The sequence below is a fragment of the Ceraceosorus guamensis genome, assembly GCF_003144195.1.
Source record: "Ceraceosorus guamensis strain MCA 4658 unplaced genomic scaffold IE81scaffold_13, whole genome shotgun sequence".
Lineage (NCBI taxonomy): Eukaryota > Fungi > Basidiomycota > Exobasidiomycetes > Ceraceosorales > Ceraceosoraceae > Ceraceosorus > Ceraceosorus guamensis.
This window is the reverse complement of record NW_020290008.1, coordinates 1-26,938: the sequence shown is the minus strand read 5'-3', so window position 1 is coordinate 26,938 and position 26,938 is coordinate 1. Positions and strand designations below refer to the sequence as shown.

Here is a 26,938-nt window from a genome sequence, read left to right as displayed (position 1 = left end):
GCCCGCCCGCCGTTTTGCCGATCGTGTCGAGGCCGCGCAGTCATTGTGTGGTGAGTAGAGGGGGAGCGTGGCTGCGCATCCCTACGATTCTTCTGTTGTACATTTGCTCGAGATTCTCATCAGACTGCTAGTTAGCTTAAGGGGAGAATCACGTTCAGATGACCAGCAGTCTTGAGCAAGGAGCATCGATCACGACTGCTTGTGTATTCTACCATCGCAGGCGAATCAATCAGTCAAACTCCTATGCGATCATCCTTGCGTTTCATGGACGCATCCATTCGCAGCGCCTGCATGTGCTCAACCCCAAGCATTCAGACCCAGTCGCAGTGCAGGCGCACCAACCACGCTTCGCTGTGGGAGGGGGCGCGGGATATCAAAAGAGAGGATTGGTGAGGGTATCTACATCACTTGACGGCAAAGCTATTCGTGTCCAATCGATATCGCGAGAGCAAAGCTGAGACATTGATCAAGCTGCAATGGTGAATGAAAGCGATTCTAAAGCGCATCGTGCTGCTCCACCGTCTTTTCGAGCTGCTGCACCTGGTCCGATGTCTTGCTTTGAGTCTTGACAGCTTGCGCTCCAGCTCTGCTGCTCATCGATTCGGGATCATTCGCCTCTCTTCTCGCTTGCCGCTCCTCCATCCTTACACTCTCCAGCTCTTCTTGCGCCTTCTCCACCGTCCCTTTTGTTGTGGCACCCTCGGGCTTCTGCGCCACAGTGGCTTCCTCCTCTGTCTCCTCGACCTGGCCTGCTTGAGAGATCGAACCCTCTGCAGCATTCTCCACCGCCAAAATGGCCTGCTTCGATACTGCCGGCTGCACAGTCTCCTCTCCAAGTCTATCGAAAGCAGAGGATCTCCACTCGTTCGTCACCACGTTTCTCTTTCCAGTCGTGTCCACCTGTTGCTTGATCCACTTGACAGCATGCGCCTCCTGCCACCTCTTTTCATCGTTCGGATCCTCCTCTCTCTTGAAATCAATCTCCAAATGACCCGCCTGTTCATTGTACTTTCGAAGCAGATCTCGCAGCTCAGCGATACGTTTGCGAACTTCCGCAAGATCCATCCTACCCGCCTCTTCCTCCCTCTCCAACCTGAGCGCCATCAGCGCCACGTCCAGCTGCTTCAGTCCGATCGTGATGCCCATGCCGATGAAATGTCGCAGGATGCGCTTCGTCAGATACGAGTTGACGATGGAATCTGCAAATGCGTGCAGGATCCTGTGATTGCTTTGGTGCACCTTGATGCGCAAAGTCTTCAACTTTGCCTTGACCTTCTTGACCTTGAAGTAGTGCGGTCCGGGATCCTTTGGCACGTCAATGTAGATAGACACTCCAAAGTCTCCCACCAAGAGATCCGCAATGCCCTTGTCGTGAAAGGGTAAGCCCTTGTGGAGTTCCAGTGCAAAGGCCAACTTGTGCACGCGTATGCTCATACCCTTGATCTTGATCTTGACAGAGTGCGAGTGCGAGGAGGACTTGAGCTTCTCAAAGTCGAATTGGACGTCGTTGAGCATTCGAATGCCCAGCATGGAAGGCAACAAATTCTTCAACTCCAGCGCAATGTTCTCGATGACCAGATCAAAGTCTGGATGGGTGTACTTGACGCGCGGCACGGGCAACACTCCGATCTTGTCAAAGATGGCCGGCAAGATGGTCAATCGGAGATCTTGCCAAAGCGCTTTGCTGGGCAGCATGCTACCATCCCTCCCGAAGCTTACATCCTTGACGATGTTCTTGAGATGCACGCTGAGCTGGTGCAGGAGCTCGTCGGAGGCCAAAGCTGCCGCGAAATCAGCAACTTGGCCTACTAGCCTGGCAAGTTCCTCCTTGTACTGCTGATTCAGCTTGTCGAAGCGCGCAGCCAAAGCGCGCCACGCCTCTTCGCATGCAGGCTCGAGAGCATAGCCTTCTTGCAGCAAAGATCGCTTCAGCAACTTATCGGCGTCCCGCCACACTTGGCGAATTGCGGGATCATCCTTCGCCCCTAAGCTCAACTTGCGAGCTAGGGAAAGAATGTCACGTAGCGAGCGCCCGCCGGCAAACTGGGTCAAAAAGTGGGAGCGGTGTTAGTTTGCGTTGAAAGACCTCGCGACAATGTAGCAATCTTCGCTCACATTCTCAAGCAATTGGATGAGCGGTCGGGTAGCGTCTGCGAGCGCATCGTCCAAAGTTGAGCTCGGTCTTTCGAAATTTTGCTGCGTAGCTCTGACGAGCGTCTCTGCTCTCTCAATGAACCAGATCAGAGCGTCCTTGTAATCTTGGTTAGATTGGCAGTCGACGACGAGCTGGCGAGTGGGATGCGCCCTCTACGTCAGCTACGCTGCAGGCGCGTCGAGTCGTCTGATGATGCACGACGCACCTTTCTCAGGCGCCTGACCAGCCTTTCCTTCCTCTCTGGCGTCCACGCAGCTTGGAGATTCTGTTTCGCAGCGATTCCCGTGCCCTTGATCATCTCCTCCACTTTCTGTCTGTCGGTCAAACGAGCTTTGCGGCTGGCGACAGCGATGAGCTGAGCAGCATCGACCAGGTCCGTAGGGTCGATCGATCCTTGCTCGCCCGGACTACCCAGCAAAGCTTTCTGCAGATCCGTAGGAATCTTGCCATTCGATACGTCTTGCTTCATCGATTCGAGCTGTGCGGGCGTACTGGCTACCTCTGCAGCCACGCGCAACAGGCTAGCTTGCAAAGCGTCCAACGAAGGAACCGACTCGGCATTGGACAGCTCCCCTCTGATATCCGCCACGCTCGTCATCTTTTGAGCTCCTCTGTACTCTTTCAGCTGCTCACGCAAAGCCTGCAAGGCCGGAACGCCCGAAGCATCTACCTTTTTACCCGCAGCATCCGTTACTCGTCCAAGCAGTCCGCTCTTCAATGCCCTTGTCTCCTCCCTCGCCTGATCAGCCGTATCTGCTGCTGCAGCAGCAGCAGCTTTGCCCACTTTCGCCTGGGCCAGAGCTCTAAAGGCCACATTCTGAAATGTGCCCGTCGCCGATTTGACTTGACCCATGGTTGCCCTGGCCTCTTCTAGAGATGTGCCGGTAGTCCTTTGAAGCACTTCGGCCAGCAGCAGGGCTCCGTCCGAGATGATGTGACGTAGCTCTGGCTGGACGAGCAAGAGTCGTGCCAGCGTGCGCAAGTGCTTGAAAGCTGCACGTCGTGTGTTGGGGGCAGAGGAAGAGGAGTGGTCAACCGCGAGCGGCGCGAAAGGAGGCCAGCGATGCTGACGAATTTCCCTCGCAGCTGGGGCTCACCCTGCTCAGATTCGCTCTTGACTCTCCGTGACACTTTCGGCTTCTCTTGCTTCTTTCTCTGCTTTTTCTCCTCCTTGCTTCTTCTACCTTTGGTGTCCTTGCACGTCTCAGCAAGCGCACCCTGACCTTCTCCCACCTCCACTTTGCCATCCTCTCCTCCTCCTCCAGCTTGATGCATGAAGGCGCCCCTGCTCTTCCACCAAAATTCTTGCAGCTCTTCCTTGCCATTCCGATCTCTCAAAATGTTTCCCAGCGTCTCGATGAATTGCCTGCAATCCGCGACCAGTGTGGAGCCAGAGGGACTCAGCAACTGCGTTTGCAAGGCCTTGGAAGAGAGTGCGGATTGCAGTAGACGTTCGGCTTGCGCGTTGGTAGGCACGCAACCCGCTTCCAGAGCCGCGGCCACATCCACGATTGTCATCTTGTCCTCTCTGATCGCCTGGGCTTTACAATGAGGGGGAAAAAGTCGGGAATGGTGTTGAAGCAAGCCACAACATCCTTTACCTGCATTCCAGACTTGCAGTGTGAGTGTGAGTGTTCACGAGTCACGAGTAGAAGGTGGTATAGCATAGCATCCCCACAAGATCTCATCTCCTGGATCTTGAATCTTAATCCATGCATCCTCCTCCCTCCCGCCGGCTCATCATCTTCAGATCCACCACTCGACCGGGCCTCGCCTCCTCAGGAGCCTCTGCATGCTGAGCGAGCAGGCAGTCAGTCTGAGTCAGGAGTCACAGTGTGCCATATACGGGTGAGCGCACGATGTGGAGAGGGCGCCCGCCGAAGCTGTGGAAATCCGCAAAGCTGCGTCAACATGCATGCATGCACGTTGCAGATCTGGAGCCGGAGGTTAGACGGGAGGGGCGCACACGTGACCGAAAGGAGAGAAAGCTCTTTGCCTGCAAGCAGCAAGTCATGAGTCATATGCATGCTCGAGAAGGATCCTTACTATAACGACAGGCCACGCATTCGTCGGAGCGTGACCCACGACTCAGACTGTCAGACTCGGAGACCGATGAGGTGTCCGCCGCACTCGCGGCCCTCAACTTTCGACGAGGTTTTGCCCTGCTGCCCGCGGGACGGTCATTCGTTCAGCCAGCCAGCCAGCCTGCGGTTCAGGGATCGGTAAAAACGTCAAACAGCTCCATTCTTGATTCGCATTCACATCTGAGCAAGCCAGCTCTGGCGGACGAGCCTGGAGATGAAACCCACCCACCCCGCGCTCGCCTTTTCGGTGGGCATTTTGCGCAGCACAGCGCAGTGTAGCGGATCCTGTGCAGCAAGCATGCATGCATGCATGCAGACGGGAGCGGGACATGTCTACGCGGTCAGCAAACAATCAAATGGCATCGTGAATAATCAGGTGGCACAGGGATGTCGAGCAGTGCCGTCACAGTGTGGGTTGATAAGCGATATCATTCACCATGCAGCTAGACTCGCCATTTTGGGCCTTGGGAAGTCCAAGTCCCTACTACTCATGCCATGCCGAGAGTCTGAGCGGGTTGCGTGTCGGACGGTACCGCCCGACTTGTGCGACTCACGGCGCACGTGGCCGCGGGACCCTTAGCTCGCGGTGGCGTTGGCCAGGGCAGGGCCGGCAGGTTAGAGCAGGGCAGCAAGCATTTTGATGGACTCGGACTCATCGGACGAAAAATTGTCCCCTTTCCTCCAACGCGCTCAACTCCTCCAGATCTGCCGTGCAATGTTGAAAACGCCTGACGAGGGCTCACAAGAGTCTCGAGTATCCTCTCCGATCGCGAGTCGCAGCGCTGAGTGGCTCAATCGCACGCAGGGAAGCGTCCACCCAGTCTTACAGTCTGAGTTCCTGCATGACTGACCGACCGAGAGAGTGGAGAGACGCACGCACGCTCATGCAGCCACGCTGGAACACAGGCACATCACAAATCGCGAATCAAATGCTTTTCAAGCCACAAAATCTTCTCGACGCATATATGTATATACAGTATCCTGCATTGTGCAGCACACATCCCAGCACACGACTCTTCTCACTCTGCTGGACTCGTGACTGCATGGCGAATCATGGATTTTGCCTTTCCACCCGCGCGCCCATCCGCCCATCCGCCCGCCCATCCGCTCCTCGCGCACTTCTCCCTTGCCCGCTATTGGGGAGGGCGGCGCGTCGCTCGGTCCATATAGTGTGCTGCAAGGCGCGCAGGAAAGAAGAGGGACGGGCAAACATCGTTTTTGCGCAGTTCGCGATTTACTTTACTTCACTCGTGACTAACTGTGAAGGCAGATCGATCGAGACGAGAGATCCACTGTGATGAGCCAGCCAGCGAGTTCTCGTGGTGGTGGTGTGCGGTGTGCGGTGTGCGGTGTGCGGTGTGCGGTGTGCGGTGTGCGGTGTGCGGTGTTGGAGGTGATGGTGGTGCACGGATGAATCGCAGCAGTCTGTTCAATCGACAACCAGAATTTGCCTCCCCTTGTACGTCGATTCAAGACGAACACATGTCACGCCTAGCTGCACATCCCAGACGCCCCAAATCGGAATAGCTAGGCACGCGTACATGTGTGACTTGGTCAATTGCTCTGTCTTGCCCCTCGTGTGTCCACGATAACGCAAAAGGTGCCGTCGGCTATATCCGCATGTTCTTCTGCTGTGCACGATTGGCTACACTGTATAGCTACTAGACTGTAGCTATGTATAGATGCAATGTGCCAAGTCCTTGCATGCGGCCAAGATCGAGATCGAGATGGATCGCGCTCGCGGAGCACGCGGTAGAAGGACAGGCGCCATGCAACGCCCGCTGCTAGCTAGCTGTCTCAAAGTCGGCGTCTTTGTGGCGGAAAATGGAGAAATGATGCATGGCTGAATCACAATGATGATGGGTTGACCGCTAGGCCGCGGTGCTTGGCGTCGCGCACCACGCGCATCAAGGCGCGCGCAGGCAGACAGCGACGCGCGGGCGCAGTGCCCGCACGCACGCACGCGATAACTCCGCGGAAAGAGCAGCGGGTCCTCTGCTTGCATGCATCAGCAGCGATAGCGCCCTGATGGCCGGAGTGCTGGGCTGGGCTGGGCTGCAAGCACCTCGCCTGGATCGATGGATGCTTCAGCTCGGTTGCCTTCGTCGACCAGTCAGAGTCTACAAGTACGCGTCCGCTCGGCCTGTGCCTGAAATCTGTGAGAGGCGCCATGGTGCCGCTCATGCAAAGTGCAGGCAGGGACTTACCGCGTCTACCAGCGGTGTATAGCTGCGATTTGGGATGGGGAGCACGCACGCACGCACGACGCTGTGCGCGCGCGAGGATGGGATTTGGCTTGCTATACTGTACGCGTGTACGGTACTCACGACTGTAGGTATATGTATGCTGCTGCAAGACATGATGCCACACATCTTGCTTGATGGCGCGCACATCCCTGGCTTGCCGAATCTGAACAGCCCCGTGCCATCCATGCACGCACCTCATCTCATCACCCGCATCGGAGGAGGTGCGCCGACGAGGAGCACAGCACACACGACCCACCCATGCTGCTGTGCAGATTTCGAACGAACCCGTGGCGCATGGCGCGTGGCGCGTGGATTCTCTGAACACTCACGACTGCGAGAGAGACGGCGCGCTGGATCGAGAAAATTGCTCACCACTCGATCGATCGTGACTCAACTCGTGACTCAACAACGCGCGTGTTTCAGCCTGAGAGTCACGAGTCGAGTTGGAAATAAGGCGCCTCATCAATCGTGAATGTGACACACTGTGACTGGCTTTCAAGTTTGATTGTGCTCTCTTAATTGACCGACCTCTGCTCTGCGGCATCGCGATCGATCGATCGCCTTGATCGCCTTCCTTGCCCTGCCCTGCCCTGCCCACCTTCTTCCGTATTGAGCTTTGCAAAGTATCTCTTGCACTTTGACTTGATTCACGATTGCTGTTGAATTGAATTCACGATTGCCGCGCGCTCCCATCGGCGCGTGATCAGCTCGACCCCTGCACACCACCTGTTCAACGCGCATATATCCGCCCGCGCCCCGTCTTTGCTTCCCTCTGGTCCTTCATCGGCTCGCGCCGCACGGCAAGCCACAGCAGCAGCAGCAGCAGCAGCAGCAGCAGCAGCAGCAGCAGCAGCAGCAGCAGCAGCAGCAGCAGCAGCAGTACGCCATCGCGCGCCAGCAGCTCCCCCGCCTCCCTCGCTTCGACGTCGTCGTTGCCGTTCCTGCGCGACTTCGGCACCCAGCAGACGAACGTCGTCGTCGCTTTCTGCCAGAACACTCACAACTCGCCTCAACTTCGATCTTGATCCTCATCCTCCACTGACGCAAACGCAAACGCAAACGCGAGCGCGAGCGCGAGTCCCCGTGCTGTGATCCCTACGCTCACGCAGACTTGCGTGATTGCCTCCTTGACAACATGCCGAAGCGCCCTCGAACTACGGACAGTGCGGCCTCCTCCTCTTCCACTTCGCGCTCCCACTCCTTCTTATCCAGAAGACCTGCGACGAGCACCAGCACTTCCAACATCCCACCCGCTGCCACGATGGCATCCACGCTGTCGGGCGGAAGCTCAACGATGATCTATCAGCCTAATGTGACTTGCATCGAGGATGCTCACGCTGCTCACCACAGGCAGAGCAGAACATCCGATGTCAGTCATTCTCGGTCCGCCTCCTCCACCTCTTCCACCTCGCCCAACTCCACCACTCGATTCTCCAAAGCTAGTCGATTCGTTCATGGTCTGCAGACTTTTGTCGGTGGACTGGCGATGAGTCAACCTCGCTTCGGTTCCGCGTCTGCCCATCCATCATCTCAGACATCCATCTTATCTTCCAACGTGTCAGGCGCAGCTTCCTCAGCAGCTTCATCGCCAAGTACGAGCGCGTCTGGACCGTCAAGCGTCATTTCCAACGAAAATGCACATCAGCTTGGCCTCGCACCGCCGCTTCAACCGCATCAAAAGGCTGCTGCGTTGTACCACCAAGAAGATGTCCACAAGGCTCCAGCTGGCGTCTCACCGGGATGGCACGTCGGTGGAGTGGAGAATGGTATGCAAGCATGGGCTGCGACGCCGCTCAAGGACGACGATGGATGGTCTCCCTTGCAAAGTCTCATGGCTCAGAGAGCGGCCGAGCAAGCTGTTTACGAAGCAGCAGCAGCTGGACATTCTGCGTCTCATGAAGGTCAAGCGATGGGTGCGCACCACAATGAAACCATCTTGGAAGAGACGCCGCGCACAAGCATGAGTGTGGATGATGCGGACTGGAGATTGCACGCGCGAAGCGATAGCCACAGTCATCTCAACACTTTGCCGCCTCTACGCAATCTTGGAGCCAGCGCTGCTGCTTGCGCTGCCGGCAGCTCGGCTCACGCACAGGCTGGTCGCGCTCAGCCCGAAGAAGGTCACGCAGCTTTAGTCAGCCCAGCACCTTTGCTTCAGCACGCCCAGGACATGGAGCGCGAGGCATCTATGAGATCCTTCGCCACAGACTCTAGCAACGATAGCGTTGCGATCGAGGGCGAGTACATTCGAAAGGCTTGCCAGAATGCCAATCAAGCATCCAAGCATCCCCAACAGCAACAACACGCACAGCAGACGCGGCCGCATGCAGTCGCGCATCATCAGCAGCAGCAGCAGCACCGCTGGCCGGTCGCTAGCCGACCAGCTCCGCCTCCACCCATTGCACCGACTTCACCGTCCCACTCCCAGACGCCCTTTTCTCCCGTTTTTCAACAGCGACCCCAGTACTCGTTGGAGGATTTCGAGATGCTCGAGACGCTCGGAACGGGCACCTTTGGGCGCGTCATGCTCGTTCGGCTTCGACACGCTCATCCTAGCCGACCTGAAGCCTACTTTGCCATGAAAGTGCTGGCCAAGACGGAAGTGGTGCGGTTGAAGCAGGTGGAGCACATCATCTCGGAACGAGCCATCCTGAGCCAAGTGGACCATCCGTTCGTGGTCAACTTGTTCTGCACCTTTCAAGATTCGAAGAATTGCTACATGCTCATGGAGTACGTCATTGGTGGCGAAATCTTTTCGCACTTGCGAAGAGCTGGCAAATTCTCTCCCGACGTGACTAGATTCTACATTGCTACGCTCGTGCTCGCCATCGATCATCTTCACCAACAAAAGATCATCTACCGCGATCTTAAACCGGAAAATTTGTTGCTGGACTCGCGCGGATACACCAAGATCACCGACTTTGGCTTTGCGAAGCGCGTCGATGGGAGGACATGGACGCTGTGCGGCACGCCCGAGTACCTTGCTCCAGAGATTATCGAGAGCAAAGGGCACAGCGCAGCTGTGGACTGGTGGGCTCTGGGCATTCTCATGTACGAGATGCTAGCCGGATTCCCGCCCTTTTTCGATAATCATCCGTTTGGGACGTACGAAAAGATTCTGAAAGCGCCGCTCGTCTTTCCCTCGCACATCGATGCGGTGTCTCGCGATCTGATTCGGCAATTGCTGAATCGGGATGTATCGAAGCGGCTGGGGAATCTGCGAGGAGGCGCAGAGGATGTCAAGAACCACTTTTGGTTCCACGGAGTGGACTGGAGTGCGCTCGAGGCGGGCCAGCTGCAAGCTCCCATCATACCTAGGAGGAGCAAGGTGGGGTCTACGGAAAATTTCAGCAAGTACCCGCCGCCCAATCCGGACTCTATGCCGGGCCTTCGAGGCAAGGAAGCCGATAAGGCCGACCTTGCCAAGGATCCTTTGGCGCACCTCTTTACCGCCTTTTGAAAATGCTGCCTTTTGCTCCGACCCGCGCGCGCGCTCCTCCTAGGATTACTCGAAATGTACATTGCATCGACCTACTTCCGCCCGGACGGAGAGGGGCGACCATTGCGCGCTGCCCATCCGTTTCAGATCAGAGTTCCCCCCCCACAATGGCGCGCGTCACTTTTCTCTATACACACACACACTCTCTCTCTTGCCTTTTTTCTTTGGAAGACTTCTTACACGCGCCTCACACGAACTCCTGACCCGTCTCGCATCTTGTGTTGTAGAATCTAGTCGCGCATTCATGGATCCGCAAAAGGCCGAGGGTGCGATCGCGTGTTTGCATTTCCTTTAGCATGCCAGAGAAGCCCGGAGGAGAATGACTTGAGCGTTCTGATTAGTCAAAGTTCATCTTTTTCATCCAAAAAATGAGTTGATGTGATCGAGGCAGAGTCAAATGCATGAGATGTAAGCATGACCGGTCGGAGTAGATTTGGGTTAAGGAGGGGCGGGGTAGACGGATCTTTTTGCGCTCGAACTGCTGATTGATGCTCAGCAAGCAAGCAGGCAATCACGAATGTGAAAGTCGCCTGCCTAGACGCTGTCGATCACCAGTCAGCGGTACGAGCGGCATGGGGTATGAAGAAGCGCTTTCGCACCGAGCGGCTTCCCTTTGGGCCTTTGTTTTCGTACGTCTGCCAGTCGTGAGTCTCGCGCCCTCGCGTTACGCAGCTCAGCGACTCGTTATCATCATCATCCGTGCGAGAAGCTGCTAGTAGAATCAAGACCCCTTGTCGACATTCAGGGAACACACGTTTTCTTACCGATCAATCGGTCGCGGGTTTGGGTGAGCCATGCACGGAACAGCAATCAATCGCGAATCTTGGGTTGCAATTAGCGAACCCGTGCTGATGAAAATCGTTTACCGGCTCTTGAAGCCCACGCTTGTCCACTTTGAGAAGCGCTGAATGGTGAGTCCAAGACTCGTGACTTTTGAGCTCGTAATTCATACCACGCTGCTGTGTACTTACCTGCTATACATAGCAGCAGCAGCAGCAAGGCGTGTTCATCTTCTGATTCATGTTCGTGCTTCGTATCGTGGACCGGTTCACCCATGCAGGCGCATCGAGCGAATGAGCGCGGCGCCGGCAGCGCCTCTTCGGCAGGGCGAGACGCGTCGGGTCCGAGTCAGCTTTAGCCTGATGAGAATGGTGAATGGTCGAATAAGAGAGAGTTTCAACAGTGACCCTATGTCTCGGTCAAGCTCATTCATGCTCAACACGCGACCACGACACTTGCACCTCCGACTCGTGACTGGCGCTGCATCCACATCCAGAGCCAAATAAGCAGCCAAAGGGTATAGGGAACAAGATGCGTCGGACGGCGAGGGCAAGTGCACGGCGATCTACAGAATAGCAACACATCAAGCTAGGGTGGAGCGCAATTCACCATGGCATGCATCAGTCATCGCCATCAGCAGCAGCAGCGCCTGTGCGCCTTGAGCCGCGGTGAGGTGGTCGGGCGCAATTGCGCAAGAGCAAGACTCGGGACGTCTTTATGTATAGTCAGCACCCAGCAGCGCAGGAAAGCATCATCTGTTCCACTGCCCAGGTCTTTCCATACAGCAGCCCTTGGCAGAATCAAGAATGAATCGAGCTGTGCTGCCGGTGCTCCTAAAAGGAACAAGCGTCTCACTTTGTTTCAGCGCCGGACTTCCTGCCAGCAGCAGCAGCAGCAGCAGCATGAACCCATTCATCCACAAATCACCCTCTGCGCCCATCCGCGCGTCGGTCAGAGCAGCTCGTCGACGGATGGTCAGCCTGCATCTCCACAGCTTTTCTCGCCGAATTGAACGTCTTCTTGGTTACAGAAGGCGCATCGAATCCAAAGCAGGGGACAATATCCTCGTTCTGCAATCTTGCGCTAGCTTGCTCAAAGCGCTGCTATAGGCCAATCATCAACTGTGCATTACCTTGCTAGTTCGGGTGCGGCGGTGAAGGCCCACCGCAGGGCTCCCGAATACAACAATAAGCAGATGCGAGCATAATCACCGCAACAGCCTCGGCCTCTCATCTTGCCTGATGTTTGACTACTGCAGGCGGATCGCGATATCTGCGCTCACCTTGCTGCGCAGCTAACTTTTGCCTCTGCCATATATAGAACATCGAGCCCATTCTCGGCCGATCAATCTTGAATGTCACACCGCGACGGCATTCGGCGTAAGTAGCTAGAGCATTCACCTTCGTCAGTGTCATAGACCCACAGACCCAAGCGAGCTCTTCTAGCATCTTCTTTGCCCACCCTCTCACTCGACCGAGCCTTTTTACGGCAGGTACTTCGGCGCGGGTGGTCAGCATTTCGATACTCACTTTGACTCGACCAGCAAAGACCGAGATGCAAAAGCCTGCATCCACTACCCCGCCAGAGGCAGACGAGGAGCGCGATGCTTCGCTGCGCTCGGCTACCAGCGCTTGGTGGCTGACTGGAGACCGGCCTGACCTGCTTGGAAGCATCGAAGACACCTCTCTAGACCTCTCACATGACTCGGAGGGTCAACAGGAACAGCCCACTCCGCAATCCAGCTGGTCCCGAGCGTCAAGCTTGACTCCGTCTCCAAGTGGAGGTGCTCTTGCCAACAGCACCAGACCCCTAAAGACACTCAACAATCCTTCCAACGCTGTATGGTCCCCCGAGCGCAGCGCATTCGAGGTATCTGGGCACGCCACTGGGCCCCTCACACCACAGGACTCATACGAGCGTGCCGAAAATCTCAACGAGGAAGACTTTGCAGTTGCCTTCGCCAAAGAGAAAGCTGCACGTCCCTGGAAAACCGGCAAGGGAATTAGCCTGCCTACCACTAGACCTGAAGTAGCATACAACAGCAACCACGCTTTCCAGAACGACGATATGCTTGGTCCGACGGGTCGTCAAGCTTCGGCTCCTGGTACTTCTCATGGATTATTAGCAGCTGCACCCATCTTTGAACATCATCGTGCTCGTACACAGCCCAGCACAGTGGACAGCCGAGACCTCCATGATTGGAGCTTGGCGGTGAGTGAAACTGGACGCGGTCACACTTTCTGGTAGACTGACAAGCGCATACATTCGTAGAATGGCGCCCTGGAGGCATCTCTTGAGCAGGACAGCCAATACCAGCCCACCCTGGACAAGGCAACAGCTCGACGAGGGCTGCGATCGCTGACGACATCTAGCGTGACGCCTCTCAGACTTGACGAGCTGCAAGATGTCAATGCAGCGCTTCTGGCGGAGCTTGAGCAAGTGAGTGTCGATGACTTTTTTTGACAGTATCGCAGCTTGTCATCTAATTGCTTCTAGTCTGCAGGTTCGCGGTCAGCTCGCAGAAAAGGAAGTCGTAAACATCGCGCTCTCTCGCCGCGTGGCATTCTTGGAGGCCAAGCTAGGCATCAGGAGCGCCGAGCCGCTTTCGGGCCAGCAAAGCATGAGCAACGCGTCGACGCCGGTCGCCTTCAATCCTCGTGCCAACTCACTCCTGCACACATCATACGGCGACCCTCGTGCCGAGATGCTGCCACGCAGCATCTCTCAAAGCGTAACACCAGACCCCTTCAGCCCATTCCAGACGTCTCAGCATTCCGCGCATCAGCCTGACCAGGGACTGTTCGGTGCGCATATGCGCCAGCTTTCAAAGTCTCGCCAGAACGATGCGGGAGAGGTCGGTCTGGGGGCCCATGCGTTCCAACAGCATTCACGCGGCGACTCGAGTCATTCAGGAGCCTTTCTAGATACACCAGCTCAGGCATTCTCCGCGCCTCAACAACTCGCCATGCTCGAGCCGCAGGCACGTCAGGATCTTTTGGCGACGCCGCAAACGCCGCAAACGCCAACGAGCCCGTCCGCCTCCTTCTTGTCGGGCGGCCCACCCGCACTGCCAAGCCCAGGACGTTTCACCAATCTTGGCCAGCTGGAACACTTGCTCACTCCTGCAGCTGCAACGTCAAAGAACGCATCACCCCTCGGTGCTCTGCCAGACTGGGCAAGATACGGTGTTGCAGGCGGCAGTGACGCTCCCTCGGCGTTTCTGAGCAGCAGCGATCCATCGACTCCGCATCACCTAGGATATCCTACGTCGCCGCTGCACAATCAAGCTTCCTCACCGACCGGTCCAAGCCGCTTTCCTACACCAGGATTACCAAGCAGCATTGCGCATTTCCCCTCAATGTCCCCGATGTCCAAAATGTCCGGCGGTACAAATGCACCCCAACGATCCGATGCCGGTTCGCAGACCCCTGAGCGTCTGGTCAGCCGAGCGCTGTCGAATGACCGTCCTCAAGAAGCTAGCATACAGCTACAGCAACAACTCAAATCCGCCTCGGCTGAGCGCAAGGCGGCCATCATTTCTTGCGTCAAGCCGTTTGCCCTTAAGCTTTCGGAGGACAAGCACGGCAATTTTTTGGTCCAGCGCGCTATATCCGTGGACGCAACTGTATGCTGGCAATTGCGGGGCCACTTTGTTCACCTGGCTCTTTCGCAATTTGGCTGCCATGTCATACAGCGCGTGCTGGACGAAGGGGAAGAGATCAAGCAAGAAGTGGTGGAAGAGCTTCTGAATGACAGGCTGATGGAGACGCTCACGTCGCGCAATTCTATCCACGTTTGGCAAAAGGTGTTGGAGATCAATTGGAGCAGCGCCGAGGTGCGTCAGAGGATGTTTGACGCGATCAACAACGTCATGCGAGGAAAGTGGGCACAAACAGCACGTCAAGAGACGGGCAGCATCGTCTGTCAAAACATATTTGAAAGCGCTGATAGAGAGGAGAAGCGCGAATGCATCTCGGAGATCCTGGAGCAGCTCTGTTTGTGCGCTACAAATCAGTGGGGCGTGTGGGTGGTGCAGCATATCTTGGAGCATGGCGAAACACAAGACCGTCGAACTGCCTTCAACAAGCTGCTCGAGGAAGCAGTCCATCTTACGCTCTCACAGTATGGTCAAAAAGCCATCATGACAGCGCTCAAGTGTCACGATGCAGACTTCATCAACGCCTATCTGGACATTATCTGTGATCGCGAGAGCGCAGGGGAAGGCGGAGCGAGCAGCGCTAGGTACAATGTCGGCGCTTCCTCCAACTACACTGGCAGTCGGCGCTCGGTTCTCGTCGACATTGCCTCGGCTCCTCAAGGCACACAGATCATGCATACGCTCCTCACCTCGGTCGGACACGAGCAGAGGGACCGCATCATTCGCACGGTGCGCAAGAATTCCGTCTTTCTCAAGGGCAGCAAAGCTGGTCTGAAAGTGCATCAGCTCGTCGAGCGCGCTCGCGCCTTTGGTGGCTACTGATGACGAGACGCTTCTCGCGAGATGCGCAATGATGCGTTTTCCTCAACTCACCTCCTTTGCACCCATTCTTTACGCGTACTTTACCAGATCTTCCCGTCGCGTCGACGCTAATAATACTCTACCTCGACTCTCCACCCCCCGCACCATCTTTCAATCTTTCTTCATCTCTTCTCTCAACATCTTTTTCGCCTCATTACAACCAACCAGAATTTGGCCTTCCTTTGTAACCAAGTATCACAAGGACACTTGTACCATGGCCCCCCCACCGCGCACACTTCTCTACACCGTATCTTTCGATCTTGGACGGTCCCTCGTCTTTTTCAACAGGCGCATGTTCTAGACGCGCACGCACGTGAAGCGCGCTCGAGCCGCGATGAGCACAATGCATAGGCATTCGGCTCCACTCAGACTGCGCCCCCGCGGGGCGGTTTGAGAGATTCTTTTATGTATGTATGTGTGTGTGTGTGTGTGTTTGAGCAGGCCATTGTTGCGTGCTGCACAGCGACGCGGAGACGCGGGAAGGGCCAGGATTGGTGCGACGCGACTGGATTGGATTGAGGGCACAAAGGCGTGTGCTCCAAAGACGTGAAGACGTAGCTTTTTACTCTTTGCACCCTTGGGTTTCGTGCTCGTGCTAGGGCGCGATGATGAAGCAGCGCCCATCATCGAGCGTCTGGAAACATGCTTGTCGATGCGGGCTCTTGCGGACATCTCTACGACCGTGTATGTCCGTGCGGGCACCGGCAGGGTTGGGGGCCCCGAGCTAAATAGGGACAGGAGCAAGACGAAAGTCCATCCGACATGCTTGGGGGTGGGGGGGGAGGGGGGGGCATGCAAAGCGGGTATGGATGGCCCTCGGATGGGATGCTGTTACGCGATGCTAGAAGCAATCGAGTCGATCGAGGTTCTGCAATTACCTGCTCGGCATCCTGATGGACGAACGTCGTCGGCCTTGCTGGTTTGCATTTGCACGGGGGGCAGGCCTGGCATATTCCCAGAGCTCTGCGTACGACCGGCGAAAGATCGACGCGAGGAGGAGGAGGAGGGGGGGATAACCCCTGAGCCCGCTTCTCGTGTCCGGATGGATCAGGGGAAGGGGGAAGACAAGGACGTTGTTTCCCCTTTACTCTTTCATGTCCCCTTCTTCATCCTCTTCATCCTCTTCTTCTTCTTCTGCTGCTCCCTTTCCAAAAAACCCCGAATGGGTGGACTTCTCTCCACCTGCCCCTTCAAGCATCTCTTTCACCTCCGTCAACCGGGCATTCAGGTCAGTCTGAAGCTCTTCGAGCGCACGAGAAAGACTTTCTAGAGCCGACGTATCTGTCGATCTGTTCGCCGACGTGCTGGATGTGGGGAAAGAAGAGACGGAGAGGGGAAGGGAGAGATTTTGAGCGTGCAAAAGTTTGGCTTGGGCTTTGGGCTGCTGCTGAGTTGTGCTGCTGGATTTGCAGTTGCTGTTGGTGCTTGTTGTGCCCGAAGCGGTGGCAGTGGGAGGAGAAGAGGTGCTTGATGCGCGCCCAAGCTGCGCAAGGATATCTCGATCCAGCATCAGCTCCACCTTTGCCTTCAAATCGCGCTGCTCGCGCTGCTCTTTGCGCAACTGCGAAGAAGCCCCGCTCGTCGCGTGCTCATCCGCACCCAACACGAAACAATCCGCTTCATCTTGATGCGTTGGTTCTTGAAGCGTATCGAGCTGACTATTCAGCAAAACATCCTTCATGAAATGTCCCCTGCGATGAGTGAGGCGTCTGTGAAGCTCCGAGGGGGCTACGCGAAGGTAGAGGTGATAGGTCCGAACGTTTGCGCTTTTGTTGGACGCGCCGCCGCGGAGAATGTCCCTGTAGATGCGCTTGAGCGCTGAACAGGCTATCACTGCGCAATTTGCCCGCCGTTCGTTGGACGAACTGCGAGGTGCGAGACTGCTGTATGCCGAAATCTTGCTTGCTGCGAGAGTATGGAGCGAATCGTGAGGTGAAGATGAAGCGTCGTGGTGTTCGACTTGCGGATGAGAATGAGGATGAGGATGAGGATGTTGCTCTTGCCTCAACCCCGCCGTCTCTCTAACTTCCGCCAATTCCCTCCTTTTCGTCACCTCCATGTCCATATCCATTTCCATTTCCTCCCCCTTCTCTCCGTCTGCCTCTGCCACCCTTTTCTGAGAAATGGCATGCCCAGCACCCTGCAAGCCCCTCCTCGCTACGCGCACACCCTCCTCTCTGACGCTTTTCAGCCAGTCCCACCTATCCCCATCCTCCAGCGCCTCTCCACGCGACATTTTGGCCACGTTGCGAGGAGAGTGTAGATCGTCTGCATCTAGAAAGGCGCATTGCAGAGCGCAGGCGAGATGTTGACCCAATGTGGACTTGCCGCTACCTGATACGCCCTGTGAGCGCGTTGGGAGCGTGCGCCAAGGGGAAGCAGGATGAGGGGACCATGTTGAACGTGCGAGGGAAGAGGGGGAAGATGCAGGGGGCGTGCTGTGTAAGCGCAAGTTGAAAACGCCGAGCGTGCGCATTGCATGACCAGGAAAGCAAAGCTTGGCTCACCATGACTATGAACAGGATCGCTTGGCCCTCATCCTGACTCCCGCGCCCATCCACCTCCTCGTCCCTGTCGCGTTGTTGCAGAGCATCTTGACAGATCCTCAGCGCGCTGCTACACAGCTGCGCTTCTCCGCCCGACCCAGAGCCAGAGCCAGGTTGGCGGTGCTGGAGGGATGCTTGCTGAGCCTGCGCCATCTCGATGCCGTCCTGCTTGCTTGCTTGCTTGCTTGTTTGGAGGTGGCGGTGGATGGGAGGAGGGGGGATGAGCGCAGCGTTGCGCTGGGCCAATGTGAATGCAGGCAGCATCAAACGAACGACGCACTCCCAAAATTCGTGAAATTCGCGATTGAGATATTCGTGATTCTATTTGAATGCGCGCGCAATCCCATGAATCAAAAGTCAAGTCGAAGTCGTTGAGTGTGCATGCAAACAAACGCATCACCGCATCGCACCCGCACCCGCACCCGCACCCGATCGTCGGACGATCACGTGATTGGTGAACTGATAAATTCTTGATTGGTGATTGTGTATCCGGTCATTGATTTTGATTTTGATTGGGTGCGGGGGCTACATGCATGCATCGTGTGCCCGCCGATGGAGGATTCAATTGAGGGTCATGCATGACTCATTCGATGGCATTTGATTTGACGCTTTGACCTTGACCATCAGCACCTCGCCTCGCCTCACCGCTCGCTCTTCGTCTGGAGTGCGACTTTTGGACTTGCGAACAAGTTTTGGGGGCGGCGGCGGCAAAGAGTGAAGGTATAAGCAAGCGAGCGAGCGAGCAAGCATTGCCTCACACGCACCCGCGCACACACACACACACACACACACGCACGCACGCACACGCACACGCACCCGCGCGCACACACACACACACACCTACCTGCTACGCTTGCGCTCGCAACAGCAGCTTCGCAACACACCAATCCACGATGGCTGCATGAGGCTCGACTCGACTCGACTCGACGATCGCATGCACAGGTAATGCTCGACTCGCAACATGCAGCGTCCAAGTCAAAGTGCAAGCGCAAGTGGCACTTGGAGCAGCCCATCGGGCAGTCCGGCCACGGCTACGGCTACGGTGCACAGCATGTCCGAAGCCAGGTTCAGAGAGATGCGAAAACAATCCCTCAGACCGCGTGTGATGGATTACACCGAATTCGATGAGGCAGAGGCAGATGACCGAGTTGCAGAGGGAGAGAGTGGAGAGGGGATCGAGTGGCCTGCTGCTGCTAATGTCATCAAGAGCACGCCGCCAGTCATTGGACGCAAGGCGGACAGCAAGGGGCAGAGACAGAGCGTCGCGAGTCGTGGTGAGTGGGAGTGGGAGTGGGAGTGGGAGTGGGAGTGCAGTGCAGTGGGAGTGCAGTGGAGGGGCGATGATGTTGATGCAGACGCTGAGGAACGAGGGATCGGCTCACTGCACGCCTCACGATCGCATCCGCTATGATTGCCCCCGCTCAGCGCAATCGGCAATGTCTGCCGCACATTCTGTTGGGCAGGAACAGCAGCAGCAGCAGCAGCAGCGGGGTCAAGCGCTTGACCCCGACGTCGTCGTCGATGGGGACGAACGATCTGAAGACGCTTTGGCAGCAGATATCCAGCCTGGTCCACCTCTTATTGGAGGTGTACGCGAGAGAAGACCGCTGAGGGCGTCGAGCACGGCGCATCACACTGCGCCTAAGCAGGGCATGAGCAGATTTGCGGCACGAAGGCAGCTGGATAGGGAGCTGCATGCGGGTGCGGGTGCGGACGCGAGGAGCCATGCTGCCAAAAGGCATTCGAGTGTGGACCTCCAGCACTCCGCCGCACAACATGTCCAATCCATGGCGAGCGCAAGTGCAGCAGCAGCAGCAGCAGCAGCAGCAGCACCTTCTTCTGCTCCTCAGGACACATCAGATCATGATTGGTTGGAAGAGGATGGCAGACCAATGTCCATGTTTAGAAGAAATATCCTCTTGTCAGCCGGGTTGGGCCCACCCCGACGCGCGCAGAATGTTCAAGGCTCATCCTCGACTGGTCGTCAGCGCGCGTCGTCGCATGCTCCAAGTCTTGCAGGCGCAGACGATGGCGTCGATTTGCACAACGAGGCAGCCACATCTCGCATCTTGAAAGAGGTGGACGAAGAGAATGAAAAGGTGGTCAAGGGAATGTCGGAAGAGGACGTCAAGCGCGAACTGGACAGTCTGAGGCAACACTTTGGCCAAGGAGTGCTGGAACTCTTGAGCAAGCGAAAGAGCGGAGCGACGACGAGTCAGGTGCAAAGCGAACCTCGCCATGACCCACGCAGCGAGCACGCGCGGGAGGAGTCTGCCCTGCATCCTGACCTCAGCCGCAGCACAAAGAAGAAGGTAGCCTTTGCGCAGGCTGATCCGGATGAAGCTCCAAAAGATGATGGGACGCTAGATTCGATTCGACAGACCTACTTTCCTGAAGAAGATGCGCATCGACCCGAGCTGGAATGGATGAGGGGCGATTCACCTTTCAGCAAAGTTGAACCCAGCGCTGATCATCAACTGCGCTTCGGCTTCGATGGGCGCGTCATTGCGCCGCACGAAGAGAGGATCGGCGAGGGCTTGCATCATCATGCTGATGAATCGGACAGGGCTGGCTACACGGCCGAAGAGCTGCTTCATCTTGCGCGAAGCACCGTGCCTTCTCAGCGGCTTATAGCGCTGACCACACTGGGTCGCATATTGGAGCTGCACCCGGTCGCATCGCGAAATACAGCAGCAGCGAAACATCTCGAACATCACCACATTCGCAACAGGACAGCGCTCATCTCGACTTGGTTGTTGCGCGACAGACAAATGGGAGTGAGGAGAATGGCACTGTTTGCGTTGAGGTGCGCTTTGAGAACGACGAAAAGGGGCGGGGAAGCGATGCTCTGCGTCCAGCCTCCTCTCGTTTCTGCCTCGTCCTCCAAGAAAATCGAGATGTACGAAGAGACGATCAAACGGGATATGACTCGGGGACTTTTGAACCTCGCAGCGCCCACGCTGCTCGTGGAAATGTATGGACAGGATACAGAGTCTGGAATGGAGATTGTGGAGGATGTGCTGGACTGCTTGTGCGCTCTCGCAGAAGCATCGTTGGATGCTGCTCGTGCCGTTCTTCAATCAGCAGGCATTATGGATCTGATCAATTCGTCGCATGCGCTCAGAGCTTCGCCTCCTTCCTTGAAAGTGCTGCAGCTCTTGCAACTGCTCAGCTCAGTCGATCGACAAGCCGCCGCGGCGCTAGCCAACGCCACCAGCGCGCATCTACTGCGTCTTGTTGCTCTGCCTTGTTGGACTTCTGCAGGACGCGCGCAAGACTTGCAAGCTCATTGCGCGTTCGTATCCACCCTGGTCATTTTCAGCATCTACGCTCAATTCGGAGTAGGTTTGGAACACGTCGTGCACTCGTGGGCCGTTTTCGAACAGCTGACGGCGCATGTGCAGTACAGGCTCGAAGGTCGCACGAGCATGGACAAGGAGGAATCGCGCGCCGCGGGGAAAATGTTGCGCCTGATGAAGGCTTGGATCATCTGCGCCAGGCATCCACATCGTACCAAGCCTCAACACGCTCTTGGCTGGCCGCACATTGGAGAATGGGCCGAGCTGGCTTTGAGCGTTGTCTGCAACGTACGAGCGGAGCTCGCGACGCCGGATGAAGAGGAGCAGGCATTCGTTTTGCAGGGATGCGCCGCTGGATTGCTGGACGTTTGGATCGACTTGGCCTGCAGCAATGCGCGCACTGCAGATGCTGCCAAGCCGCTCGCAGCTCGGCTGAAGGATGACGCGGATGCAATCGCCCGTCTGGCCCAGAGCGCAGAGTCGGCCATGCTTGCCGCTGCGAGCAGAATCGCTCGCCTCGACACATTGCAAAGGCAGACGGTAGAGGAGTTTGTCGAGATGCTAGAGGCTTGCAAAGATGTTGTTGCTCTGTTTGAGCGGTGCGAAGCTGTGTCGGCCTTGCAGGGCATGCACAAAGCGTCACGAGATCTCATGCGAGATGGTCGGCTCTGGACAAGGTTCGATGAACAAGACGCTTGGATTGCCGGATATCGGGTCGCCCGACATGTCGCTGCAGAACTTCAAGGACGCATCCTCGAGAGCTTGCACGGGGCGGATGAGGAAAAGGTGGACCTTGCGGAAATTGTCGAGCTGGTGCACTCGTTGGATAAAGGACAAGAGGAATTAGCCCAGCAGCTCGTGCACGTCATCCAACGGAACACTCGCACGACGTCGCTGGCACCCTTTATGAACGAATCTTTGCGCGTCAAATCTTCTGCAGCCGTGATGCAGGGCAATGGCACATTGAGAGGCGCAGCGACGCTGTGGTCGACTTTGCAAGCACGAGGCGATGAGCAGATCGTCCAGCCCGGTGCGGAAGAGCAAGCGGAAGCGGACCCGGAAGATCTGGACCCTTTGACAGGGGCTCTGCTGTACAAGAGCAGCCAGAGCGGTCTACCTTTACGATCGGATTGGACCTTGCAAGCTCTGGACGATCTGCTACACTCCGGCACGTGCGCCGCTCTGAACCGAAAAGACGTCTTGCCCGCTTCTTGGGATTATACAGAGGCACAACTGGTCAGGGATGCGCTGCATTTGACTAGAATGGCGCTGCAGGCCACCCTCGATACGAAGAGGCACGACTGCTCGATGACGGCCTCTGAACTCTTGCTGGCAATGTGCAAGGTGTTCCTGCTGGAGAGGGACGATGCGCCGACTCCGCAGTCCACGGGCGACATTACTGGCAGAAATTTGTTCAGGGACAAGGAGATTTCCGGCGCGCTCGTGCAGCTGTTTGAAATGCTGCCGCAGCTCGTCGCTTCGCATGCTGACACAAATGTCCAAATGTCGGACGAGGTAGCGCCGTTCGATGGTACACGTACCAGGAGCAAGACGATGGAAGAAGCCGCATGCAAAGAGACGATCGCTGTGCCCTTTTACCAAATCTATACGGATCTACTAGGTCTGTACGACGGCCTCTCGCTCGGCGACGAAGCGTTTCAACGCATCATCTTGGCTGGTCAATCGATGCTGTACGCGTCGGACTATCGACGCTTGCTGTGGATCGACCATGCTCACCTCTTGTCCACATTTACCCTGCAACTGCGAGATGCGCCCCTAGAGACCCTGCACGGCTTGCAAAGCTACCTCTATCCTGCTGAGCGGGATCCGGATGTCCTGAGGGCATTTGCCGCAGCTCTGATGAGGGGAGATGTCACCAAAACTCGTACGCCGACTTTGCATCGCATCGCTACGCACCACGTGGCGCTTGCCGCGTGGGCAGCGGATGCGCACGGCGATAATGCCAAGGCTGCAATATCGACTTCTGATCTGCTCATCAGGACAATCTTTGCCCCGGCAATCTTGGCGGATCGGGAAGCTCCTGCGTGCAAGCTCGCAAAGGAGTTGCTGCTGCTGCTGCTGCTGCGCGTCGAAAAAGAGGAGGAGGTGGTGGGGACGTCGCTGGACTGGAAGCTGCAAAGGATCGCAAATGTCTTGGGAAAGGAGGTGGAGACCGCTTGGCGCGCGATTTGTGCGGAGGAGGGGATGAATTAGAGGGGATATTCGAGCTATTCGAGCTGGCGCACGATGCGCTAGCTGAGTGTGATGAGAACCTCTACGATGTATCCCGGTACACCACGACGAGCTTGCTCGTCGAATACATGTACAATACAAAGAAGTCACTAGGGTTCTGAATCTCGTCTGCGCCGTTTGCCTCGCCTGCTCCCTTTCGCGCGAGGGGGGAGTAGCTGCTCATCGAGCGTCTCGAGCTTGCTTACTTCAAAGTGCTACATTGGCTATGCCGATCAGGAATATGAATTTTGCAGCGTCCGCTCTCCGTCACAAAAGGCTTGCGTACAGCAGGGCAGCCGCAGCACCTCTATATCCATCACCACAAGCCGTGCAGACCTGGAACAACCATTGCTTGCTCCGACACAGCCCATATTGCAGAGCGCGAACAATGCAGACGGGGGGACGCCAGCTGAGCCTCGCTTGACTTTGTAAAGAACGTCAAGCAGGCTTGGAACAGCCTCACAGATGTAGGATGTATGTACCACTACGCCAAGGCCAACCAGGAAGCTCTGCGAGTGTTAAAAGGCGCCCAGAAGACCATAGAGATGCTGGATGACTTCAAGACCAACATCAAACAATGGTGTTAGCAAAGCTTCAAAACATCGAAAAGCCCAGAAGGCAGTACAAGCAGCATATGGGGGGAGATCAAGGAGCTACATGCCTTGCCCCCTGGTCCCCAATTCCAAAGGCTCTTTGTGATCAAGCAAATCCAAAGCTAGACAGAGCTGAGGCTCACCTGGCCCGGCTTTGTAGTCAAAGACCTTACTGCTCAAGATGACTCTAGCCCAAGGCTGAGAGACAGCGTCTGGAGTGATCAAGTGAGCTACCTTGCATTGGAGAGCAAGGAGTCATGCAGCAATGTTGAGGTTGTTCTTGAAGCGTACAAACTTTCATGCTGACAACAAGCTTGATCGTGAGCGCGCAGAACCCTCTGCGCATCTTTGCAGCAGCCATGAAGCCTACTGTTCTCCGAAAGATCCCCGACTGTGCTCTGCAAGCATTGTAGTGGTAGACGTTGAACCTGCACAAGATGACTTGGAGCGCAAGACTGAGGGACAGCATTTGGCGTGACCAGGTGAGCAAACCTGAAGCATTCTCTCTTCTGGAAGGGCACAAACTTCAAGCTGATTGCCTGACACCTTTATTCTCCGCGCACAAATGTTCTCTCTGCGCACTACTACCATCTCCAAAGAACTCAAGAACGTACAACATATAGTAAAGACGCAAGCTTCATTCTCATGAGAACTATCGTCTCTGAGCAATTCCGACTGTACGACATGCAGTAGTGAAGATGCAAGCTCAATATCAGCAAAGCCATCTTCTCTTTGAATAAATCCAAGTGTGCGACATGCCAGTAAAGACACAGGAAGAAGAAGGGGATTCCGATCGCCACCACGGCAATGAGGAAGAAGATGGATCATGATTTGACAAGCGGCCGTGAAGGCTAGGCGGCATCATCGGCAAGGGCGGTGCGCAACTCATCATGGTCGGAGCAGAAATGGCATTTCATGATGTTCGGTATCGCGCCCTCAGAGTAAGTAGCCTTGCCCCGTTGCACGAAGCGAAGAGCGAGGGGATGCATGGCGCGCTTACCTCTTCTTGAGCCAAGCTTCTGTCCTTTTCGCTCTCTCGATCAACGCCCTGCATCGTCTGAGCATGTCGCAACCCAGCGCTAGCGGGACAATGACGAATGGAATGTAGCCGCTCAGCAATACCTGTTTGTTGGAGCGGCTCAAGGAGAGGGATTCAGGACCGTACAAGACGGTGACGAGACATTGCAGCGTTGTGAAGGTCGCTTGGTTGGGGCGGACGCGCAAAGAGATCCAAAGGAAAAGGAGATTGGGGACCGGATGTGTGAGCAGAAGGGCTCCCCGGATTGATGAAAGCGCCGTGCAGGCATACGCTCACCGAGGGAAGAGTAGAAGATGAGCACGGGATAGATGCGAGCGTCATCTGGATGGATGGGTACGCGCGTCGAGCATCCACGCACGATGATGAGGGGGCCGACTGATCGGATCAGACTCGTGACTCGTGACTCGTGACTCGTGACTGTCCTGCGCGCACGCCTTTCCCCCTCGCTCACGCTGCATGCCAACTCACCTCTCCAAAGCGCAATAGTGCCCAAGACAAATACCGGCACCTGAACCGCAAATTCCAGAATCATGCTGGTGGCGAACCAGGCATAATTGTGGGGCAGCGCCTTGCTCGTGCTCGTGCTCGTGCTCGTGCGCGTAGATGCGTGGAACAGATGACCCAGAGGTGCGGGACTTGTGAGGGCGGAGATGAGAGGATCGGAAGAGTCTTTGAGGTAGGCGTGGAGCAGATTGGATTGCGATGCTGGGATCACATTGTCGGGCATGAGCGTTTGAGCTGGACCGAGAGGCGTGCGCGTGCGCGTGCGGGAAAGGGAGCGTGGGAGCGTGGGTGCGTGGGTGCGTGCGTGGAGTGGAGTGTGAGCGGGATGTCAACCGAGGCGACGGCGATGTGGGGATGGCCGGCCATGCAGCCAGGCAGCCAGCCAGGCAGCCAGCCAGCCAGCCAGCCAATCAGCCAACCAACGGGTGACACACTCACAGTCGACGAGTAGGCTGGCTGCCAGATGGACGATGAAGAATGTCATCCATATCATGTCCAGTGGCCGCTTGGACAAGGGACGACGTATGGACTTGTTGACTTGATCCATGCTCTTCAGCGCTGATGCTTGGCTTTGACCCTGGCTCTGGCTCTGGCTCTGAGCGGCTGCTCTCCGTGTATCGCTAGCCGACGACATGCTTGAATTGCCTTGCCGTCACAGTCGTGAGTCTGTCATGAGCAACGCGAGGATGGAGCTGCAGGGTGGAGTGCGAGTGCGAGTGCGAGTGCGAATGTGAGTGCGAATGGAGGAAGATCATTATCATTCAACGCATCCGCAAGTGGAGTCGCATTTGATCGAAAGCGCTTCAATTGTGATGTTTGTGATTGCGTGTGAACTTGTTCTCTCTTTTCCATTCCCTGCAGACGTGCGCACGCATCATGGTGGTCTGTGCCACGCTGTGATTCTTCCGATCACTCAATCAGTAATCACAATCAGAATCTCGAATCTCGAATCGTGGATTTGAATCACGAATCGTGAATCACAATGTTGAATCAAAAATGGCATCTCGTTGCGCGTCCCACCCGTGATTCATGGAGTGTCACGTGTCATGCCGAATCGCGCGTGACACGCCTGCGCCTGCGCCTGCTCTATAGCTGCTTCTGCTGCTGCTGTGCTTGTTGCAGGAAACGAGGATGGATGAATGGATGGATGGACGCTTGCGGGGGCAGAGACAGGACAGGACAGGACAGCAAGAGCTGATCAAGCGCTTGCATGGCTTCGTTGATGCCTTGAACGTGCGTCTTCCGCTCGCAGGCAAGAATCGGGGCTGAATGCTGTGCACCCTCCTTCTTCTTCTCCCCCTCCTCCATCACCATCACCATCACCATCACCACCATTCCCCCATCCCACCCATCCAATCATCACTGGCCCGTCTCCCACGCGCAGCACTTAGCAGCGTCGTTGGCTCGCAGATTCCACTCCCCCCTGCATCACGCCCCCCCCC

The 26,938-nt window shown here is 56.3% G+C and overlaps 7 protein-coding genes across 7 annotated transcripts; 3 read left to right on the top strand and 4 right to left on the bottom strand.

Annotated features, from left to right (window-relative positions):
* Positions 1–268: 268 nt before the first annotated feature.
* On the bottom strand, positions 269–4,108 carry IE81DRAFT_321529 (hypothetical protein). The gene is made up of 4 exons (XM_025513372.1): positions 3,253–4,108; positions 2,361–3,148; positions 2,116–2,286; positions 269–2,043 (listed from the first exon to the last, which is right to left on the bottom strand). Exons 1-4 carry the CDS (start codon positions 3,671–3,673, stop codon positions 496–498), a joined length of 2,928 nt encoding a protein of 975 aa, XP_025371290.1. The 5' UTR covers positions 3,674–4,108; the 3' UTR covers positions 269–495.
* Positions 4,109–4,237: 129 nt separating this feature from the next.
* Positions 4,238–4,607, bottom strand: IE81DRAFT_35631 (hypothetical protein). Its single transcript, XM_025516679.1, has one exon. The coding sequence runs from the start codon at positions 4,568–4,570 to the stop codon at positions 4,295–4,297; it is 276 nt and encodes a 91-aa protein (XP_025371289.1). The 5' UTR covers positions 4,571–4,607; the 3' UTR covers positions 4,238–4,294.
* Positions 4,608–7,466: 2,859 nt separating this feature from the next.
* On the top strand, positions 7,467–10,303 carry IE81DRAFT_321527 (kinase-like protein). Its single transcript, XM_025513371.1, has one exon. It carries the CDS (start codon positions 7,621–7,623, stop codon positions 9,943–9,945), a length of 2,325 nt encoding a protein of 774 aa, XP_025371288.1. The 5' UTR covers positions 7,467–7,620; the 3' UTR covers positions 9,946–10,303.
* Positions 10,304–12,318: 2,015 nt separating this feature from the next.
* Positions 12,319–15,244, top strand: IE81DRAFT_345833 (ARM repeat-containing protein; the record flags this gene model as incomplete). Its single annotated transcript, XM_025515961.1, has 3 exons — positions 12,319–12,975; positions 13,036–13,203; positions 13,268–15,244. The coding sequence occupies 3 exons, from the start codon at positions 12,319–12,321 to the stop codon at positions 15,242–15,244; spliced, it is 2,802 nt and encodes a 933-aa protein (XP_025371287.1).
* Positions 15,245–16,367: 1,123 nt separating this feature from the next.
* On the bottom strand, positions 16,368–17,982 carry IE81DRAFT_345832 (P-loop containing nucleoside triphosphate hydrolase protein; the record flags this gene model as incomplete). The annotated part of the gene is made up of 2 exons (XM_025515960.1): positions 16,368–17,627; positions 17,791–17,982. 2 exons carry the CDS (start codon positions 17,980–17,982, stop codon positions 16,368–16,370), a joined length of 1,452 nt encoding a protein of 483 aa, XP_025371286.1.
* A 792-nt stretch (positions 17,983–18,774) lies between these two features.
* Positions 18,775–23,473, top strand: IE81DRAFT_340203 (hypothetical protein; the record flags this gene model as incomplete). Its single annotated transcript, XM_025515603.1, has 3 exons — positions 18,775–18,894; positions 18,959–19,103; positions 19,255–23,473. 3 exons carry the CDS (start codon positions 18,775–18,777, stop codon positions 23,340–23,342), a joined length of 4,353 nt encoding a protein of 1,450 aa, XP_025371285.1. The 3' UTR covers positions 23,343–23,473.
* A 1,392-nt stretch (positions 23,474–24,865) lies between these two features.
* On the bottom strand, positions 24,866–26,214 carry IE81DRAFT_35523 (hypothetical protein). Its single transcript, XM_025516672.1, has 3 exons — positions 25,935–26,214; positions 25,269–25,730; positions 24,866–25,155 (listed from the first exon to the last, which is right to left on the bottom strand). The coding sequence occupies exons 1-3, from the start codon at positions 26,128–26,130 to the stop codon at positions 24,950–24,952; spliced, it is 864 nt and encodes a 287-aa protein (XP_025371284.1). The 5' UTR covers positions 26,131–26,214; the 3' UTR covers positions 24,866–24,949.
* Between the last annotated feature and the right edge of the window lie 724 nt (positions 26,215–26,938).

Coding starts and splice junctions, on each gene's coding strand:
- IE81DRAFT_35523 (XM_025516672.1), bottom strand. CDS start 26,130: ATGTCGTCGGCTAGCGATACACGGAGAGCAGCCGCTCAGAGCCAGAGC. Junction 25,731..25,934: donor AGCCAGCCTACTCGTCGACT/GTGAGTGTGTCA, acceptor CTCTCGGTCCAG/CTCAAACGCTCATGCCCGAC. Junction 25,156..25,268: donor CATCTTCTACTCTTCCCTCG/GTGAGCGTATGC, acceptor GCCCCAACCAAG/CGACCTTCACAACGCTGCAA.
- IE81DRAFT_321527 (XM_025513371.1), top strand. CDS start 7,621: ATGCCGAAGCGCCCTCGAACTACGGACAGTGCGGCCTCCTCCTCTTCC.
- IE81DRAFT_321529 (XM_025513372.1), bottom strand. CDS start 3,673: ATGACAATCGTGGATGTGGCCGCGGCTCTGGAAGCGGGTTGCGTGCCT. Junction 3,149..3,252: donor CAAGAGCGAATCTGAGCAGG/GTGAGCCCCAGC, acceptor CACGACGTGCAG/CTTTCAAGCACTTGCGCACG. Junction 2,287..2,360: donor TGGTCAGGCGCCTGAGAAAG/GTGCGTCGTGCA, acceptor CCCACTCGCCAG/CTCGTCGTCGACTGCCAATC.
- IE81DRAFT_35631 (XM_025516679.1), bottom strand. CDS start 4,570: ATGTCCCGCTCCCGTCTGCATGCATGCATGCATGCTTGCTGCACAGGA.